At 36.9% G+C, this 21,476-nt stretch overlaps 2 protein-coding genes and 1 pseudogene across 10 annotated transcripts in view; all 3 read right to left on the bottom strand.

The window, feature by feature from the left end:
* Window positions 1-17,735, bottom strand: part of LOC127084003 (uncharacterized) — a 54,400-nt gene extending 36,665 nt beyond the window's left edge. For 3 of the 9 annotated variants that reach the window (XR_007788599.1, XM_051024369.1, XM_051024368.1), the window contains exons 1-13: window positions 17,224-17,734; window positions 17,077-17,133; window positions 16,581-16,814; window positions 16,373-16,477; window positions 14,963-15,031; window positions 14,745-14,877; window positions 12,561-12,705; window positions 12,282-12,369; window positions 11,814-12,107; window positions 11,130-11,288; window positions 10,399-10,539; window positions 10,199-10,255; window positions 9,685-9,823 (exon numbers count right to left, since the gene is read on the bottom strand). Coding sequence is in view for 8 of the 9 variants with exons in the window: in XM_051024369.1 (XP_050880326.1) it covers window positions 9,685-9,823; window positions 10,199-10,255; window positions 10,399-10,539; window positions 11,130-11,288; window positions 11,814-12,107; window positions 12,282-12,369; window positions 12,561-12,705; window positions 14,745-14,877; window positions 14,963-15,031; window positions 16,373-16,477; window positions 16,581-16,814; window positions 17,077-17,133; window positions 17,224-17,598 (1,996 nt within the window). In the remaining variant the exon portion in view is untranslated. Of the gene's footprint in view, window positions 1-9,684; window positions 9,824-10,198; window positions 10,256-10,398; window positions 10,540-11,129; window positions 11,289-11,813; window positions 12,108-12,281; window positions 12,370-12,560; window positions 12,706-14,744; window positions 14,878-14,962; window positions 15,032-16,372; window positions 16,478-16,580; window positions 16,815-17,076; window positions 17,134-17,223 lie in introns of all 9 variants that reach the window. The other 6 variants (XM_051024374.1, XM_051024370.1, XM_051024367.1 and 3 more) reach the window with 6 other exon arrangements.
* LOC127084006 (DNA-directed RNA polymerase I subunit 1-like) lies at window positions 1,746-9,677 on the bottom strand (annotated as a pseudogene).
* A 246-nt stretch (window positions 17,736-17,981) lies between the features above and the next one.
* Window positions 17,982-20,357, bottom strand: LOC127080263 (protein MAIN-LIKE 2-like). The gene is made up of 5 exons (XM_051020585.1): window positions 20,313-20,357; window positions 19,519-20,228; window positions 19,347-19,437; window positions 19,192-19,269; window positions 17,982-17,993 (listed from the first exon to the last, which is right to left on the bottom strand). Exons 1-5 carry the CDS (start codon window positions 20,355-20,357, stop codon window positions 17,982-17,984), a joined length of 936 nt encoding a protein of 311 aa, XP_050876542.1.
* Window positions 20,358-21,476: the final 1,119 nt, after the last annotated feature.

Consider the following 21,476-nt stretch of genomic DNA (forward strand, 5'->3'; position numbering starts at 1 on the left):
GATACAGCCTCCAAAAGGAAAAACAATCAATAGTGAAGTAATACTAACTCTACTTACTAATTCTGAATTAACTAGGATTTCAACCCATAACATTGACAAAATGTTACATACCAATAGTGACAAAGGATAAATGGTTCAGCAAAACAAATGATTAACATATGGAGCTAAACCAGCAAGGGAAGGCAGGAAAGTAAATTCTATCAGTCGGTGTGAGAAGAGTGCCCAGGGACTCAATTCTTAAAAAAAATGTGTAAAACCTTCTTGGATTCCTCTCCCCCTCCTCTCTTCCTCTTCTCCTTCTACATCCTCTCTGAACCAGGATTCTCCTTTACCTCTCTTTATTCTTCTCAGAATTTGGTTGGACCTAACTCATCCCTACAAAACCGGCTCGTAAGGTGAGGATTGTCCCCCCTTATAAACACAACACTGACCATATCTCTAAATAATGTGGGACTAAATTCACCCCTTCAAATCCAACACAATGAAGATGTTGGAGGCTGCAATTAAGGCAAGACAAATGCCGCAATTAAGGCGACTAGGGGCAGACCACAATGAAGGCAGAAATTCCAACACACCCTCACGCTTGGGCCTCAATGAGCCCGAAGCGTGGACGATGTGAAAAGCCCAACAACGGATCTAGGATAGGCTCTAATACCATCTCGCATGTTTCCTCTTCAAGACCATCATCGTAATCAACCTCATCCATAGCTTGCTGTTTACTCTTTTAACCAAGATCATCAGCATCCTCTGTAGCATCCTCTGTGTCATCAGTATCACCATCACCGTCATCGTCAGTTTGACCATTTTTGTTAGATTCTGAATCATTGCTATGATCATTTTCTAGACCACTTTTGCCTTGGAAATATTTTAATGTAACTTTCAATCGCATCCTCCAATTCCCTCACAAAGCTAACTCTTAGAGTTTCCTCCCGGTCTTCAAGTGTAATATCAGTGTATTTTGGATAGTGTTTAGGTTTATGCAGTTTCATCGTAAGCTTATATATATTGCAAATGTGTTGGTCTTTTATGGCATTGGGTACAACAGAAACTTTCATATTTTAAGTTATGTCCTTTGAAGCACGGACACCTCTACGAGTAGGCGTGTCACAGTGTCCGACACTTGTATGGCACCCGTACGACACATGTCGAAAAAGTCAAAGAAGTGTCAGAAAGTCAGACAAGTGTCCACTAAAAAATGAGTTTTTTCTTTGTTTCAACACTCTTTAAATCAATGGTTGACACTCGTATGACACTCATAACACATGTCACACAATTCAGACAAATGTTTCAAACAAAAATTTGTTTTTTTCTTTGCTTCAACACACGTTTATACATATTTTGGACAAATCTCATACAAATTTAAATTTGTTAAACGCGCATTTAAGCAATGTTATCAATAAAGAATTAAAAATTTTAATTTTAATTAGAATATTTTCAACTTTTTTATCATAGATGGCTAAATAAATCTGAAATACTCTCTTATATATAGCGGTGTCAGTGTCCTATGTTTGGACATTAACGGTGTCGGAGTGTCCGTGTCGTGTCCCGGTGTCCGTGTCGGAGTCCGTGCTTCATAGGTTATGTCAGCTATAGTTATCTTTTTCATTTTGTCTGCAAGGCAGATAGCATTTTCCATAATTTATTGGATCTCAGGGGGCATGACGTAAAGGGAGACTTGATGCTATCTAAGGCTGCCACCACAATTTCGTGCAAACGAGGAATTCCAAGAATCACATTCATTTCACCTCGACTAGCAAGATAGAAAGTATTCAAAGTCATTTGTGTTGCTGGTTCTTCCAGACTGAGAAGCTAACACACCAACTGGTTCACCTGGTTGAGCAAGACTTGAGATGTACTTGTGCTCCATCAATTGTAGAAAATCTTCATGTTTCAATGAACTGAAATTTCTCTGTTTTGAAGAGAAATCACGAATGAAGTTTTCTGCTTTTCCTTTAAGAGCATCAGGCAACTTGTTAATATAAGGACTGGATCTACCTAGCTGACGGCAACAGTTGCTGTAAACCAATTCTTTGTTCCTTCTCGACCAGCCATACAATGAAAGTAATATTCCTGTGGATGAAGAGCAGTAAGAAACCGATCAATAATTAACCCTCCTGCCCTGGGGGAACAATCCCATGATAGAAAGCATAGTAAGGTCTTGCCAGAAACCATACGTGGGACTCGTTTTCCTTCCAACTCTTGCTGGCCAAGATGAGAAGATATATGCTAGAAGTTGACCATACTTCCCTTAGCTCCAGATGTAGTCATAAGAGAAATCCATTACTGAGCTAGTTCTGGAGTTAAGATTACTTATCATCTTCCTATTTAAGTATGTTAAGGCTGCTTCTCCATTACTGCGTATTTTTTTCTCAACATTCAACCGCGTTGTGATTGGATCAATATTATCACTTTCCATGACTCCAATGAATTCACGATGAACAATGTCACAATGTCACCAAGTTGATTTATTCTTTCACTATCCTTTCCTTCTGTTATCAGAAGATCATCAACCCCACATGTGAACCCGTGCATCTGTAAAAAGTTGGTGAATAGCCAACTTAATGCTGACAGAAGAATGCCAGCAGTATTTGAGCCATAAAACTCTTGCACTGTATGCACCATTCCATACTCACCAAATTGAGCCTTGTCAACTACACCACGCACCAAATCACTTTTATATATCAACAATTTATCCTCATTCTTATCCCTTTTTCTTGAGGTATCTTTAGTGTGTTTTTTCCCTCCTCATTTGAGTCTTAAAAAAACTAGATTGAGATTTTCGCATTCTTCTCAACAGTAAATGGTGGGCAACCTTTAGTGCTATAGCATAGCAATGATTGATAACCTGTTTCCCTGTCCACAGTGGCTCTGGCTTGAATATTGGTGGAGGAAACTGAAACATTTCACTCTCGGAGTTTGACATGAATATTTTCTGACCTGGTTTACAAGTGACAAAGCCTGACGCAGTCATGGATACACCAGAACTGTAGAGAAGTTGATTGAACTCGTCACAGCTCAAAAAGGTATCTTTTTTTTTTTTGAGAAGATCAGCACTTACAATATGATCCTGAATCAAGGCTCTGATTGGATCACCACTTGTAGGCTTCACATATTGGTTGTTGGCATTTACAAGAATGTAAGCTTCAGCGCCTGAAATTTCTTCATGTGGAAAATTAACATTAATCTCATCACCATCAAAATCGGCATTGTATGTACTGCAGTTTGCATAATGCATGCAAATTGTTTTCTCCCCCTTTAGAACACGGACTGCATGTAGCATTATATTAGGCTTATGAAGTGTTGGCTGTAGATTGACAAGCACTACATCGCCATCCTTCTAGTGACGATGCACAACTTTTCCTTCAAATTCATGGTGACGTATCTCCCCTCTTGACGATTGTAATTTCCTTGATGTAAAAGAACGTAACCTCCTCTCTAGTGGAAGCGTGAGTGTTGATGTTTTATCAGCATAGAGCGTGGCACACAGATGGGTTTCAGGACCATTTAGGATAGCTTCCCTTAACTTGACTACATTCCAAGGAGTAACTCTCAGGATATATTAACCTTAGAGCAAAATATGGGGGAATCCCAATTTCATTGACTGCTAAATAAGGATCTGGTGATATGACAGAGCGGCATGCAAAATTAACCCTCTTTCTCATCATTTTCTGGCGAAAGATGCCTTCCTTCTTTTCCAGCAATTGACATATTCCAGTAATCACGGCTTTTTGGCTTTTGGAAGATCCATCCACCGTCTAAGATTGTTGATATTTGTAAATATAGTATTAAGAATATTTGTATATCGAATAGTCTCACATCGACTATATCATGTAATTAGTTATAATCTCTCTATATATAATAAAGTCTCCGTAGTGTTTTTCAAAACACGGTTTATTCAAATGTATGTCTCGTAGTCTCTTGTATTTCAACATGGTATCTAGAGCCTGCTAAGAGGCAATTCTTTCTTCGCCGTGCTTTATCCGGTTGACCCACTGTCTTCCGGTGAATTCTTTTTTTTTGCAAACCGTGTCATCACTCCGGTTTGCCTCTCACTTTTCAAAATTCTCCGGTAACCTACCAGCAAAAGCGCCTCTTCCGATCCAGCCGCTCCCCACTTTTCATCGGCAGAAACCTCCGCACATGACAGCACCTCCGACGATCGATCCCGACAATTTTCCCACCGCTCCACTCTCCATAGGGCAATTGTTTCAGATCCGATACTCATGGCTACTCCTCATAACTTTACGCCAAACTACGATAATTTCCTCAGGTGGTATCAGAATTATCAGAACTTGGATTCTACTGCTTCGATAGCACACACTGGTAACTCATCTGCTTGTCTTTCTCAATCATCTTGGATCCTTGATTCTGGTGCGTCTGATCATGTTACCGATAATAAAAATCTTTTCTCTTCCCTCTCTACATCCGGTTTCTTACCTACTATAACTTCTGCCAATGGTTCTCAAACCCGATCTGAAGGGATCGGTGCTGTTCAAATTCTACCTTCTCTCTCGGTTAATTATGTCCTCTATGTACCTAATTGTCCATTTAATTTACTTTCAGTCAGTCGTTTAACTCGTTCTCTTGATTGTAGTGTCACCTTCACTCAATAATGTTACCCTGCAGGATCGGAGTTCGGGACGGACGATTGGTGTCGGATGTGAGTCTCAAGGCCTTTATTACCTCTCAGTGTCATCTTAGACATGCTCAGCCAAAGATTCTCCACTCACTATCCATGCTCAGTTAGGTCATCCCAGTCTTTCCAAACTACATAATTTGGTGCCAAATTTATCGAAGGTATCTACTTTACATTGTGAGTCGTGTCAGCTAGGGAAACACACTCGTGATCAATTTCCCAATCGAGTCAATAAACGAGGTTCGTCCCCTTTTGCTTTAGTTCACACCGATGTTTGGGGTCCCTCGCGTACTGTCTCTACTCTTGAGTCTAGGTATTTTGTCACCTTTATTGATGATTTTTCACGTTGCACGTGGTTATTTTTAATGAAGAATAAGTCTGAATTATTTTCTATTTTTGAACAATTCTATCAAGAAATAAGAACTCAATTCGCTGTGTCTATCCGTACCTTAAGAAGTGACAATGCTCGTGAATATTTATCCCAACAATTTCAGAATTTTATGTCACGCAATGGTATTCTCCATCAAACATCTTGCCCTCACACACCTCAACAAAACGGGGTAGCCGAACGCAAAAATCGGCATCTTGTAGAAACCACTCGGACCCTACTTCTCCATAGTAATGTTCCACTTCGGTTTTGGGGGGATGCTGTGCTAACGGCATGTTACCTTATAAATCGCATGCCCTCATCTGTCCTTAATAATAAAATCCCTCATTCAATCCTTTTTCCCAATTCCCCACTTCACCCCATTCCTCCTCAAGTCTTCGGGTCCACATGTTTTGTACACAATCTCTCTCCTGGTCTTGATAAACTCTCAGCTCGATCACTAAAGTGTGTCTTTCTTGGTTATCATCGATCCCAAAAAGGTTATTGTTGTTATTCACATACTTTACAACGATATCTAGTATCGGCCGATATTACCTTCTTCGAGTCGGTTCCATATTTCGAGTCCAATCACGTAACTCCATAACCCATTCAAGAAAGTACTCCCACACCTTTTCCGGCAGTTATTAATGTCTCGTCTATCATTATCCCCCATCAGTCTAGGGCTCCTGACCCACCCACTTCTCGACCACTTCAAACATATCAGCGTCGTCACCCAACGCTTGTCGTCCCTGTCCCTGAAGTCATACTTGTCCCTGAGGTCATTGAAAACTCTCCTCCGACGCCTCCGTCATCACCAGATCTGATCCTGCAACCTGAGTCCGATCTTCCGATCATCGTCTTTCCCGTCTTCTTTGTCTTCTGTTTCTATTCCTAAAACTCCAGGTGAAGCATTATCTCACCCTGAGTGGAGGCAAGCAATGATTGATGAAATGTGTGCTCTTCAAAGCTATGGTACCTGGGAACTGGTTCCTCTACCCCATGGGAAATCTTTAGTAGGTTGTCGTTGGCTTTATACAGTGAAGGTTGGTCCAGATGGTAAAATTGATCAATTTAAAGCTCGTTTGGTAGCCAAAGGATACACTCAGATTTTTGGATTGGATTATAATGATATCTTCTCGCCTGTAGCCAAGATGACATCTGTTAGACTTCTTCTAGCCATTGCAGCCATTCGACATTGGCCTCTTCATCAACTTGACATCAAAAATGCTTTTTTACATGGTGATCTTGAAGAGGAAGTATATATGGAACAACCACCTGGATTTGTTGCTTAGGGGGAGTCATCGAATATGGTGTGTAGGTTACACAGGTCTCTTTATGGTCTTAAGCAATCTCCGAGAGCTTGGTTCGGCAGATTCAGCACTGTAGTACAACAGTTTGGTATGATCCGTAGTGAAGCTAATCATTCTGTTTTTTATCGTCACTCAGCCCAAGGGTGTATTTATCTTATTGTGTACGTAGATGATATTGTCATAACTGGTAGTGATCAACAGGGTATATTCCAGTTAAAGCAACATCTCTCGAATCAATTTCAGACAAAAGATCTTGGTAAACTTCGTTATTTCTTGGGTATTGAGGTAGCTCAATCTAAAGATGGTTTGGTGATTTCTCAACGGAAATATGTTGTGGATATTTTGGAAGAAACAAGTTTGTTGAATGTTAAACCAGCTGATACTCCTATGGATCCAAGTGTCAAACTACTACCCAATCAGGGGGAGCCTTTATCTGACTCAGGAAGGTATAGAAGATTGATTGGAAAGTTGAATTATCTCACAGTCACTCGTCCGGACATTTCTTTTGCAATTAGTGTCGTAAGTCAGTTCTTAAACTCCCCTTGTCAGGAACACATGGATGATGTTATCCGGATTCTGAGATACATCAAATGTGCTCCAAGAAAAGGTCTAGTGTATGAAAATAAAGGACATACTCAGATAGTTGGATACTCCGATGCTGATTGGGCAGGGTCACCCATTGATAGACGATCCACCTCTGGGTATTGTGTACTTGTTGGAGGCAACCTTATATCCTGGAAAAGTAAGAAACAAAACGTAGTTGCAAGATCAAGCGCCGAGGCAGAGTATATGGTCATGGCAATGGCAACATGTGAACTTATTTGGTTAAAACAGTTGCTCAAGGAACTTCAAATTGAAGAAGCAAGACCAATGACACTTATTTGTGATAATCAAGCCGCATTGCACATTACTTCAAATCCAGTCTTCCATGAGAGGACCAAACATATTGAGATAGACTGTCACTTTATCAGAGAGAAAATTGAATCAGGTGACATCGTCACAAACTTTGTCAACTCTAATGATCAATTGGCAGACGTGTTTACAAAATCTCTACGAAGTCCCAAACTAATTATATATGTAACAAGCTTGGTGCGTTTGACTTATATGCTCAAACTTGAGGGGGAGTATTGATATTTGTAAATATAATATTAAGAATATTTGTATATCGAATAATCTCACATCGACTATATCATGTAATTAGTTATAATCTCTCTATATATAATAAAGTCTCCGTAATGCTTTTCAAAACACACGGTTTATTCAAATGTCTCTTAGTCTCTTGTATTTCAACAAAGATGATTGATGCATCTGACGTGTTTAGATGGGCTTGTCCCAAGGATATGTTGGACTCTAAAACCTTACTCAACATAACAGTTTGAGGATGATCTGCCGAATTATCACCTGCTTTCATTGTGGGGCAAAATTTGATTGGTGCAACGAAAATGTTTTCCAAAAAGAATATCGAGTGACCGACTTTCTTTCCAAAACCTTGATTTTGAAGGTCACTGATATACGAGCACAGCGTAGCTTCACTTTTCCACAAAAGCTCTAGAATTCCCTAAATAGGGAGGGTAGCAAAGACCCAAAAAGTGAAGTTTGCTCAATAAACTTTCTCAGAATTTGGGATGGGTCCAACTCATCCCTACAAAACCGACTTGTAAGGTGAGGATTCCCCCCACTTATAAACACAACACATACCATATCTCTTAGCAATGTGGTACTAAATCCACCCCTTCAAAGCTAACACAATGAAGGTGTTAGAGGATGCAATGAGGCAAGCCAAAATGCCACAATTAAGACGACTAGGGGAGGACCGTAATTAAGGCGGAAAGTCCAACACACCCCCTCTCGCTTGGGCTTCAATGAGCCTGAAGCGTGGACGATGCGGGAAGCCCAACAGTGGATCTAGGATAGGCTCTAATACCATCTCAGAATTTGGATTGGGCCTAACTCATCCCTAAAAAACTGACTTGTAAGATGAGGATTGCCCCCACTTATAAACACAACACAGACCATATATCTCTTGGTAATGTGGGACTAAATTCACCCCTTCAGAGTTAACACAATGAAGGTGTTAGGGGCTGCAATGAGGCAAGCCAAAGTGCCGCAGTTAAGGCGACTAGGGGTGGACCGCAATTAAGACGGAAAGTCCAACAAACTTATTAGACAATATTCGACTTTCATTATCCACACTTCCTAAAGATATTTCATCATTAATTGTTTCACTTGTCAAGGATGCATCGCTGCATTTGCTCTAGCTTGAGAAGCTGAGAGAGCTTTCACGTGAAACTTTGGATTAGTAATTTTAGGACTGACGTTTCCACAATTTTGACACTTCCTGTAATCCTTATGTAGAAATGTTCTTAGAACGGACATTGCCTCGGAAAATTGAAGGGATGTCCAATTTTCTACCGGTTGCTCGATTCTACTACATTGGTTTTCATCATCAACATCACCATCGCCTGAATCTAGAGGTCCATCTAATTCAATTTCATCCAAACTTTTGGCCTTGCTAACATTCCCATCCATAATTAACTTCAATTGGGACACAAGCTCTCCCACCTCGTTTCTACTAGGCCTTAAAATGATGGCAAGAGAAACATGTTTTCTTTATAATATTGCCAAGAAATGTGAATATCAAAGGGTTGTAGACAGGTGCAACAAGCTCGATATGACCAAAATGACCTGAGTAGTGATCTTTGGGCAAGACCACAGGTTTTACAAGGAAACCTATCCACAAGAGGACCAAAAGCAGGATCATATAATCCACCAGGTATGGAACACGACCAAGATTATCTACCAGAACGACATCGGTTACTCTAACGCGACATCTCTTAATTATCTTTATCCATCAGAAAGCTAAAGGCCACGCCTCCACAGAATTCGTTGCGCCCTCGGTAGCGAGAGCCATGGTGCTGCGGAGAAAGAGAGTCCAGAAAAGCTTTCGGTGGCTTGGTGAATGAAGAAAAACACAATAGTATAGAGATGATTGTGGTAGGGTTATTGCTTCCCGGTTGGCCTTTTGCAAACAAACTTGAGGTCGTGGGAAGGAGGAGGAGGAGCATGGAGCAGAAAAGAGGCACGGTGCAATTATGAAAATGGTATCAGAGACTCCGAGATCCGTTGGGACACCTGCTATCAGGTTTCCACTACCCACCATTTATATGTACGCACCAAGTTCAATAGTACTGGGTGTGAGGGTGTGTGTTAAAGAATCACACATCGGATGGGATATGACTTGGAAATCTGTTTATAAGTGAGACCAATCTTCATCTTATAAATCGGTTATGTAAGATTGAGTTAGGCCCAATCCAAATTCTAAGAAAATGATATGACATGCAAGAACCTCAATACTAAAAATGCTAAACTACCTTCTTTAGCCATGATAGCTTGCTCCATGGATTGAACAACATCTTCAAGTAATGGCATCCCCATTCTATAATTTATTGATTTACCATAACCCTTCAGAATGTACATTTCTAAGTCATCTGTCCACTCCAGCAATGTAATCTATATACACAAAATTTAACATTTTATAAGCATACATGCAATTGTATTGGAGAAAAACTCAGCCACAAATCTTGATTATATGTGCGGGAGCTAAACGAGTTTTTTGAATACACTCATCAATAGTAACTTCCTTGGCATTCACAGCATGAAAAACGTCATATTCAGTTTCTTTGAGGTCAATTGACATATTATAGAAATATCATATCAAGGAGTCAAAACTTGGTTCTTGGATATCATAAAGTCAAAATTAAATGATGGTCTGACATCTTTTAATTTTTACTATATTTAAATATTTCCAAGCAAATAAAAAGGAAAAAGTCAAAGGTTAGATCAAATATCAAATCACAACATCTTGACCATAAAAGTACAAAGTACCTCAGATGGGCTGAAAAGACTACAAGCTTGATCAGTTATATCCAACAAGGATGCTTCCTGCCAAAATAACCACAAAACGAACAATTGGAAACAGAAAAACAAAAATAACTAACATCCAAGACACAAGTAAATGATTATGTCTGAACTTAAAATAAAAACATAGGGAAAATCAGAAGTTGGGAATAAAGAAATGGTGTCACCTCTTTACATAAGAACCAAAGAGATGCTGTAACCTGCCTTGTAAAATTCAGTCCATAACGCCCAACTAATGCAGATGTAATCTCATCCAAGGTAGGTTCCTTAAGTTTATCAACTGCGGGCTCCTGCCTTTTCCTGAAATCCTGCTCTCATAAAAAAAAAATCATATAACCATAAAAAAAAAGTCAGGAAAAAAACTAGAGACTACTTTTTTTGTTACAAAACATTCAATACCTTTAAGACTACCGAAGATCACAAAATATACAATTTAGATAAACAGAGATAACATATGTATGAATATTTTAAGTATAGCCTCTTTAAACACAAAATTGCTTTCATATTCAACATATGAAGGCCTACATTAGACAAATATAGTGATTTCAACTAAATTTGTTAATCTCCGTAGGAACGGTGTAACGGGACAAAACTGTAAGCAGAAAGCACATAACAGAAAAATATAAGCAAATTTATCGCTGAAAGGAACACAAAAACATGATTTTCCTGATTGGCCATCAAAAATGGTCTAAAATATACGCCCAGCAGAAAAAGTGCCACATGCAGCTTGGGTGACTGTATATAACAATAATGCATAGAAGCATAATTGTAAATACATTAAAATGCATGAAATTGGCTAATCTATAATCAGATTACATGTAATGTAATTGTGTCAGATAAACATGAAACTTTTGCATTAGAAATCCAACTGAGAAATTAATAATTGCTACAGCATTACCTTGTAGTTTTGACAACATTCATGAAATCTCAGCATGGTGTCACTAGCACGGTTTTCACTTATAACAGAAAAGGCTCTGTGCTCCCCAGGTCCAAGAGTTCCATTGCCACTGAAAATACCCATTCCAAATGCGACAGCACTAGCTGATGCTCGGGGAATCTATTTTGCACACATAAGAGAGATGCATAAGTTTTTGAAATATCAAAAGGAAAATTCATGTCTTAGACTCTCAGTGTTGCAGTGGCACTGCAACTAATCATGATGTATTAGCATTCATTTATTAATTCAAAACAATGTGTTCTAACTCTCCCAAAACTATTAGTGACACTAACGTACGTTGAGATTACCAGAAACTTCAAAAGAACAAATCTACCTAAAGATAAAAATGAAGATGAACTCACCTGAGTTGCCTTTATAGAATATATGTCTGGATGGTAATCCTCATCAAACAAACTTGGAAACCTATCTCTAAGTTTTTGAAATATCAAAAGGAAAATTCATGTCTTAGACTCTCAGTGTTACAGTGGCACTGCAACTAATCATGATGTATTAGCATTCATTTATTAATTCAAAACAATGTGTTCTAACTCTCCCAAAACTATTAGTGACACTATCGTACGTTGAGATTACCAGAAACTTCAAAAGAACAAATCTACCTAAAGATAAAAATGAAGATGAACTCACCTGAGTTGCCTTTATAGGATATATGTCTGGATGGTAATCCTCATCAAACAAACTTGGAAACCTATCTCTAACCCTGATTCCAAGAGCATATAATTCTTCCTCTCCTCTTCTAATTAACTCACCGCCCTTAAGCTTTCCTTGCCAAGGAGATTTCCATCCATTCAACCAAGTAGGAATTCTCTCCGAAGACAAATGTTTCTCTTTTGCATCCTTTATAAGAACTTCCAAATGGGCTGACAAATTGTCCAACTGCTTTATTCTTTTCTTTGTAGGAGAACGGGTCCCATGCCTTGCCTGGCAATGTAACATAGCATTATCAATTATCATACTCTTGAACACGCTGCATAGAAATATAAAATATACGGAATTTATGTGAAAATTACAAAAACAAGCGTAAATGTGTGGTAAAAGTAGAACATCATTCATAACTAATGAAATAATTAAACCCTAAACTGGTAAGAAAATTACCACTAGATTTAAATGTATTGGAGTGCATCCTTCAGGAATTTTAGAAGGAATGAAGTTCTTGTCAGTAATGTCTTTCACAACTCCGTACCTAAGCAGAAAATTAACACGCGCAATTTCATCAATCTCAATTAAGTTTCAAAAAATTGATCAAGCACACACGCAATCACAAATGCATATAGAAGTCTTGTCAAAATCAAAGGCAACAAAAATGAGGAAGCAGAATAAAGGAAAAACGAAGGATTTTGGTTGATTATGATTAGGGGAATGAAAGAGAAAAACCTGGATACAGTAGAGAGATGTTTGCGAACATCAAAAGCTTCTTCTTCAGCGTTTGAGAAGTGCAAAACTGAAAGGAACGATATTAGTAGAACAAGAATCGCCGTTTTCGCGATTTTCATTTTCCCTACACGCTTGAAATTTGTATCTGCAAAACCGAAAAAGTAATTATACTCTCATGTAATGGTTCCTCGTTTTCTCACTCAAGTGGAAACCGGCAGAAAAAAAAAAGTTAACTTAACGGGGACATCATTTCGTTAATAACCGATTTTCTTTTCATGGGTCGGGTCGGGTCGAGTCGACCTTCCTATTCTAGGGTAGGATCGAGTCCAGTCGACCTTCCTATTCTAGGATCGGATATGGGTCTAAAATTCATACCCATATTTATAAAACCAGATTTGTGTCAAAATAGTTTAAATTGAATATCCATATTGTGGAGAAATTTCAGAAATAAAATAAATTTTCATATCAAACCAAATAAAAATACTCAATTAGTCTATTTCTTATTTTAAATATGTTTGGGTCACATCTTAAACGTTAATTCTAAATTGATGTTGGTCGAGTGGTTGCTGCACTTTGACATCAGGGTAGAAGGCTTTTGGATCAGAGGTTGTGAAGGTGGTGGTGTTGGCGTAGAGGAGGATCATGAACCAAATAAGTAAGGCAGAGAAGGTGAAAATGAATGGATACTTTCTTTCTTTGAGGAGAGATTCAACTAAATTTGACATTCTTGATTTGATTAAAGGACTGAAAATCTTGGGATCTCAGTGAGTTTGTGTTAGTTAGAAAAGGCAGAAGGTTACGGTAATGGGAATTGTTCAAGGTAACACAAATACATTAGATTAAACTATTATGCATGGCTGCCACTATGTTGGAAAATACTCTCATAAGGAGCCATAGCCACCAAAAATATACTCTAATATATTTCATATATTATGTAGATCTTAACTTTTCTGCACTTCTATAATATATTTACTACTACCAATTTCATCCACTTATTCACAATTTATTCAATTGCCGCAAAATATAATTCTTAACTAATTCAATTCAATCTATTTGATTTTGATCCACTAATTATAAAGTTTTTTTTTACATAAATGCTTTATTATTATTATTTTATTTTATTTTATAATCTTTTATATATTATTTTTAAGAGGAAAACATTTATTATTTACAAAGTTGGTCATCTTTAAATATTTTTATAAAATAAAAAGACTTTTTAACAACCATTTTTTTACAAAAACTGGCTATTGTATCATACTCAAGATAAAATAATAATTAAAAATATGATTTATTGATTAATAACAAAAATTTGATTTATTGATTAATATAATCAAATATAATATTTAAATTTTACTTTAGATTAATAAAAAAAACTTTTAGCCAAGTAAAAATATGTTTTAGGCTAATGCATCCCTTCTTCATCTTTATAAATACTTTGAAAATCTAAAATAAAACTTGGTGATAATCTTTAGTAGATTGGTAATAATCTTTTTTCAAGACAATTATCTTTCCAAAAATTGAAGTCATAAGAACTTTAGGTGTTACCTATCTCAATGTAAGATGCGAATTTTAATTATTAAATACATTTTTACATCTTATAAAAGTGTCATTAAATTGATACCTTAATTCCATTTCACATGGCTGTAAGAAAAAACTACATTTCATATAAATCACCCAAACAAATGTATTATACTCGAACGCATGAAAATGTTTTTTTTTTCCTTCTTTCCAAAAGTATAAAATGACGATTTTTTGGACGGTAATACTGAGACAGTAGATAACAGTGAGATTGCTAGAACATTTTCCAAGTTTGATGGCAACCTTTACACATGGAAATGGTATCGATATGACTCGAACCTCAACCGATTTAATAATCACAAGCTTAGTCATAATATACCATGGACAACTCATAGTAAATTAATTTAAAATATGAAAAGTAAACAATTTATCTGTGAAAAATTAAAATCACAAAAATTGCAGGTGTTATTTGAGTGCACTGTGTTCAACTAATATCTCATCATAAATTGCAAGCAACAAGGGAGGGAGTTATGGTGGCGTTTTGAACCACATACACTCCTAAGTTTGGATTGAACTCCCTCTTCGAGAAATTCTGAGTTTGTATAATACAACCACAATCAAAGAGATCAAAAAGAATACTATAGAACAAAATTAGTAAAGCCTTACCATTGTCCACATCAACCGCACCCATTCCAGTATCTTCTTCCTCTTCACTGTCTTCATCGCCACTGACCTCTTTGTTGTCTTGGCGTAGCTTAGCCATATGCTCAGCAAGCAGTTTATCATCGCGTTCACTCACCTAAATCACAATGCAATGTCAATCCTCGTTCCCACCATTCAAAAAATAAAAAAGATAAAGGATATAGAGAGAATGTGACACTCACCGCTTTGTGTTTTTCTATTGATTCAGTGCAGCAGGTAATGGCATTGTTGAGAACCAATGTTCCTTGCTCCTGTCAAGATTGTAACAAGCTATGAATTGCTTAAACAAGGAGAAGTAACATTAAGAAAATTTTACAATACATGTTTAGGAGCGAATTTTTTTAGGACTGTTAAAACAAACTATTTAGAACTGCAGTGAATCAGGAAATGAACCGAACCTATCCTTTAAAAACTGAACTTTTGAAACAGCTCACTAGCCGAACTGGATTTATGTCTGCACATTTCACTAAACTGAAATGCTAATGACTACAGTTAATATCTCCAACTGAATCCGTCTGTGCACTCATTTGCACTTCTCACTATTCATCTAGAACCTATGAATGGATGCTTCACTCTGCTTTCACTTGCTTGCAAAAAATGTGTTCTTGACCCAAACGACTTCATCATTCCCTCGGGTAAGCTTTTTTAATCTATCCCTGATATAAACCTCAACACAGCATTTAATAGTGAGTTATGAAAGCTGGCCATTCAAGGTTGGCCACAACTCAAATAGCATAGCTAGCTAGTGATTGAACTAAGTATGTAGAATACTAGTAGTAAATCGGATTTATTCCCAAAGTGCAGTCCCAATCCCAATGAGTTTCTTCTCAAGAGCATTAATTAGTTGTAGGAAGATCATTAGTTTTCCTTGATACTGTATAACTTGCTGATACAATTACTGCTATGCAAGGTTCTAAATGACAAAATATGAGTTCAGTTGTTTTTTCTTTTTGCAGTGTGTTGGGAACCAAGGTGAGTCTAAAAGCTTAGTTGGAGTCATAGGTGTTAATCTTGTGAACTAGTTTTTGAACTCTTAAGCAAATAGTCCCAAATCTTTTCTATGAACCCAAATGACCCTAGGCTGCAATATCATATCATTATTCAACCTATTTAATTAGGCCTGAGTCTATGTATCCTTACTTTATTTAAAACCCATAAACTTCAACAAGAACATCTAAAACTATATTTTGAATCAAAGAAACAGCTTGGTTCATAGTAGATGTTAAATTCATACACAGAAAAAATTTGGTTGAAACCAGAAGGTTATGTTTTTTAAGCCAGTTGCGCATGGTTTGTTTCAGTTCAGGATAACCGGATAAACCAGAATCGGTTTGATTCACCTTTTTGCAGTCAACAAAAGGTTTAGGTAGTCAACATTACAATGGCTTTTATGGCAATCATAATAGGGAAAAACAACAGCTGACCTAGTTTTACAATGAAAATACCCCCACAATCCAATCCAATAACACAAACATCCCTAGAAAATTCATAGATCTATAAACATAATCTTGATAGCCTCAAAATCCAAATGTGCAGTAAACTCAGTCCAAAAGCAATTATGAAACCGAAGTTTAAATGAACATTGCACCAACCTTGTCAAGAATCTGAGTGGTAAGCACATAAAGTGGGGGAGCAACAAGTTTAATTTTCACAGGACAGTCCTCATTTCCAGCAGCTTCAGCCTTCCGCATTGCCTCCTGCAAAACCAAATAATTATAAAGCATGATAAAACGATAAAAGATAAGCAATAGCCAATAACTCAAATGAAAATAACAACCGCATAACATAAATGATTAAGACCTTAATGTGAATAACTCCATCAAACTGATAACATTTCATTTCAATATCTGCCCTGATTTTCAATGGCTGAGGAGTCATTCGTCTTCTAATGTTCTTCACTAGAGAATCCTTCACTTCTTCAGAAACAGCAGGTACCACCTTGGTCACCTCTTGTCCATCAGGACCAACTTCCTTAATTACCCGCATAAGACTGCTCAAAACTGTATCAGGATCAGTCACAACTATTTTGAACGCCTACATCAAACAAAGTCCATGAGATAAAGTTCTCATTGTATAGACTCATTCAAGACTATATTCCAATATAAGCAATTTTGATAGAGCTTAGGAAAGCTTATAGAAAAAACTTATGGCATGTCCTAGCTTATTTCATAAGCTCTCTAGGATAGCTTATTAAAAAAGATTAACTTAATTTCAATTTATGCTATCAAAATGCAGTAGCTTATACACAGACACTTGTAATCAAGGAACCATGAAAGAGTGTGATGAAAATGTTTACCTCAAAGGCATGTCCATATTTGCGGTACAAAGGCCAAGCAATGTGAATACAAAGGTCCTACAAAAACCCAATATATATCCAATCAACAGAATCAAAATACAAGCAAAAAAATATAAGAAAAAAAATTAGGGGTTTTATTAGGGTTACCTCTAAATCGAGGTTCAAGGTTTCAGCAACATGACGCATAATAGAGTGAACAAGTTTACTCTTATTATACCTTTCTTCACAAGCTTGAATATCTTTTTCAGAAACCCTACGTTTACTGAGATCGATGTAACCCTTTTCCTTATCAACACGAAGAACCATCACCGGTTCAATTCTACCCACCTTGATGAGACTACTGACACTACGAATTCGACGGCGAGAGAGTTCAGAGAACAGAATCATACCCTCGATGTTGTTGTATTCGAGGAGTGAAACGTAAGCACCCATGTCGGCTATGTTCTTGACCTGTATCATCACTGCCATGTCTACTTCTGGGTACCGTGCCTCGTACATTCGACATTCCAAATTCGGAGCCATTGATGTTAGGTTTTTGCTTTGTGTTTTCTTCTGTGAATCGCAGAGGATAACTGGTTTTGATTTTGTTTATGTTTGGGAGTATTTGCCCGACCACCCGCAAGCTGAAATTTTATTCCCATGCCATTCTAAAAAAAACTCTAAAAATGCCCCACTTTTCTATTTGGACTCGTTCAATGAATAGTCGAGATGATGAAGACGTGTTTATGCTGATTAGGCTCGGCCATTCATTGGCCGAGCTAGTGAAAGAATTTTTTTTATTTTTTTTTATTTTAAATACTCTTATATAATTAAATAATTTTATTAAATTTATTATTAAATAGTTTTATAATTAATTCTATATTTAAATAATAAAATTGATTTTTTTTAAAATAATAATAATATTTTTATAAAAATATCTAATATAATATGTTAATAATAATAGTTTTTTATAATAATAATAGTTTTCTAATATTGTTTTTTTAAAATATTAATAATAAAATGATTTTTTTTTAATATTAATAATAGAAATGATTTATTTTTTTATATACTTATTATACAATTATAAATATTATAATGAGGCATATAATAAATTGTAATGATTAAGAATTATTTTATTGATATAATGGAAGAAATACATTTTATTTATAGTGATCACCTGTCCACATCTTGTGCCAACTTTTTTGCGTTTCCCTTGCCCAAGTCTTCTTGTCTGTCTTGCAGGAGACGAAGATGAGTCGGAAGATAATTCATCATGGGCGTCTTGTTGTTGATGTTGTTGTTGACTTTGATGTTGTTGTGATGTGTTTGGAGGCATGTCCATACTGTCGAGATCTTGAATGCGAAAAGAAAGGATATTCATTAGATGATCATCAGTGAGGTCATAGTTGGGTAGTGAATGTGGGAGTTGTGTGTAGGTGCTGGGTTGGGTGTGTAGGTGTTGGGTTGGGTGTGTTGGATAGGAGGATAATAGACATCATCATGGTTGTATGTAGGAGTGGGTTGTACGAATGTGGTGTTAGATGTTTGGGGTTGAGAATGAGGGTTTGAGTATTCAAAGTTGGGTTGAGGAATTGGAGTGTATTGTATGGGTGGGCGTAGGTTGGTTTGTTGTTGATATTGTTGGTTGTAATAGTAGTTTGTTTGAGGGAATGGAGTGTGGGGATTATGGTGTTGGGTTGAGGTGGAATAAATTGTGCGTTGTTGTATGGCCTGGGTGTGTTGGTAAGTTTGTTGATCTGAGGATGATGGTTGGTTATGTTGTTGTGGGGGTGATGTTGTTTGTTGGGTTGAAGAAGCTACGCGTTGACGGGGATCATTCAAAAACTGTGTTGGAGCAATGTGCATAAAAGGAATTGATAAAAACCAATTCATGTATTCTCTACCCCGCTTAGACCCACCAATTACCAAGTTTCCTTGTAACACCAAATGCCTTCTTCTTTTCCATTCTTTTAGCTCATCTTTGTTTAAATCTTGCCAATGTGTGTCCCAAGCTTGGACCATAGTCATGTTATGGTGTTCACTTAGACATCTTGGCTGAGACGGTATTTGTTGTTCAAATCCAAATTGGAGTTTGACTCGATCCGTCTGATGCATCTCAACGGTAAAGAAACATACCATATATGTTGTTGCACTCCAAACTCGGCTGTCACTATAATCAGGTACTGGATATTGTATGTACGGCCTCCAAATAAACTGTTAAAAGAAATATAACTATTAGAATGTATAAAATAAATTTAAATAAGTTGAATATTATAATTAATCATTCTTACATCGTTTTCTTCCATGTGTTCTATTGCAACACGATACCCTCGTAGATGATGACGAGGATTATTTCCGTAATTCATACCTCGTTTGCACCATCTTGCAATTAAAAAAAATACCTTAAAGCGACGTATAAATGATTTTGAGAAATATAAATTGCATTTAAATGAAAATCGTTACCTTAATGCATAAGGATGTGATGGAACCTCATTACTAACCGGGGCTAACAAGGGTATACGTGTGAATGCCCATACAATTAGTAATACAACACAGCCTCCTATGCTCTTGACTCCTTTATGGGCTGCTTTGTACATATGTCTATATAGTGTCGCCAGACAAGCAAAACCCCAACTGTATGTATTACATTTTTCTAGGTCTCCTACTAAAGGTAACCAAGAAGAATGCAACAAATTGTGACTTTTATCTGGCATTAAAAAAGTAGCAATTAAAAGTAAAATATAAATTTTTGAATGAAGAATATTTTCTGCCTCAGTCGGGTTAGGGTTATTTTTCAATTGTGTTAATACGGCTTCAAACCAAACAATTTTGACAGAAGCCCCATTGTTATCTGAAGATGTTGGTTCGATGCCCAAATTCTCCATGTAAACATCATTGGTTACGTTTGTTGGGCCATCAACAGCTTTACCATTGATTCGGAGACCGAGTAACATACTCACATCCTCTAGTGTGATAATACATTCACCCGTTGGTAAATGAAAGGTATGTGTCTCGGGTCTCCATCTCTTTAACAATGCGACAATTAATTTAGAATTTACTTTTAGACTTGCAATCTTGGCCACATTTGCAAAACCGACTAGTTCCAAATACGGTATTATAACCGCACTTGGTTGAATGCATGTATGCGAATGGACCCGGAACTTATCGTCTTCCTGAAATTCAAATAAAAATGGTAATGAATATTTGATGTGATATTTACATATTGAATTTGTGAAATAGATTTGAAAGAGACTTACGTATTCGGCAATGTTTTTCGCCGTCCCATGGTGTGATTCGCCCATCCACAACAAAGATATTTTGGAATTGAAGATAGTGAATATTTGTAGAGAGTAAATATTTGAAGAAAGTAAGTATTTGTGAAATAGAAATTGTAGGAAGATGATGAGAAATAATTGTAGAGGAAAGGTTTATTTATAGTGGTAAAAAATATTAAATATATAGGTTAGAATTGTACAGGGTGATTGGACAAGTAAGGGAATGCATGCAAATTTTTTTTGCAAGGAATCCCTGCAACCACGAGATTCCCATGCTGATTGGAAATCACACTGCCAAAAAGCCTGCGTGCAGACTCGTCCCTTTGATGGATGAGTTAACCCTTGTAATGTGTTGGCTCGTCCAATGGAATGACGAGCTTGGTCATGTGGCGTGTTGCCTCGTCCAATGAATGGGTGAGCTTGTTCTTCTAGGGTTATGACTCGTCCAATGAATGGGCGAGCTAGTGAAGGCTAGGGTTTTCACGTTTTCTCTCTCTTCCAATTGAAGGACGAGTTGCATGTGATTTCTACAGGGTTTGGTTTACTAGGATTATGTTTTGTTGACTATAAATTGCATTAATATCTTCATTCATTCTCACCAAACCATATCTACTACATTTATATCTTTACTTATTTTCATCAAACCAAATATTCTACATTCATATCTCCTTCATCTTACCAAATATTATTCATATCTTCAACCATTCTCATCAAACCAAATCTACTACATTTATATCTTTACTTATTTTCATCAAATCAAATATTCTACAATCGTATCTCCTTAATCAAATCAAATATTCCACATTCATGGCTCAAAGAAATTTAATTGTGTCTATCCATTCCGAAGGGTCCCTTTTCACAGATGCAAATGAGGGATTCTCATTTTGCAATACGAATTTGCATATGTTCAAAATTCACATCAACTCCGACTTCCATCATTTAAAAGACTGTGTTGAAAAAAAAGTTACAAAGTTATATTGAAGACATCATTTATCGCCATCCATTATTTAATGGAGATGATAATACCGTCTTTTACATAATGACACCCATTCAGATTGACGAAGATGTCAAGTCGATTTTTCAATGTCATATAACATTATCTCAATTACCCACCATTGAGATATATGTTCGTCTAATCGAAAATCT

This window comes from Lathyrus oleraceus, chromosome 5, assembly GCF_024323335.1.
Source record: "Lathyrus oleraceus cultivar Zhongwan6 chromosome 5, CAAS_Psat_ZW6_1.0, whole genome shotgun sequence".
Taxonomy (NCBI): domain Eukaryota; kingdom Viridiplantae; phylum Streptophyta; class Magnoliopsida; order Fabales; family Fabaceae; genus Lathyrus; species Lathyrus oleraceus.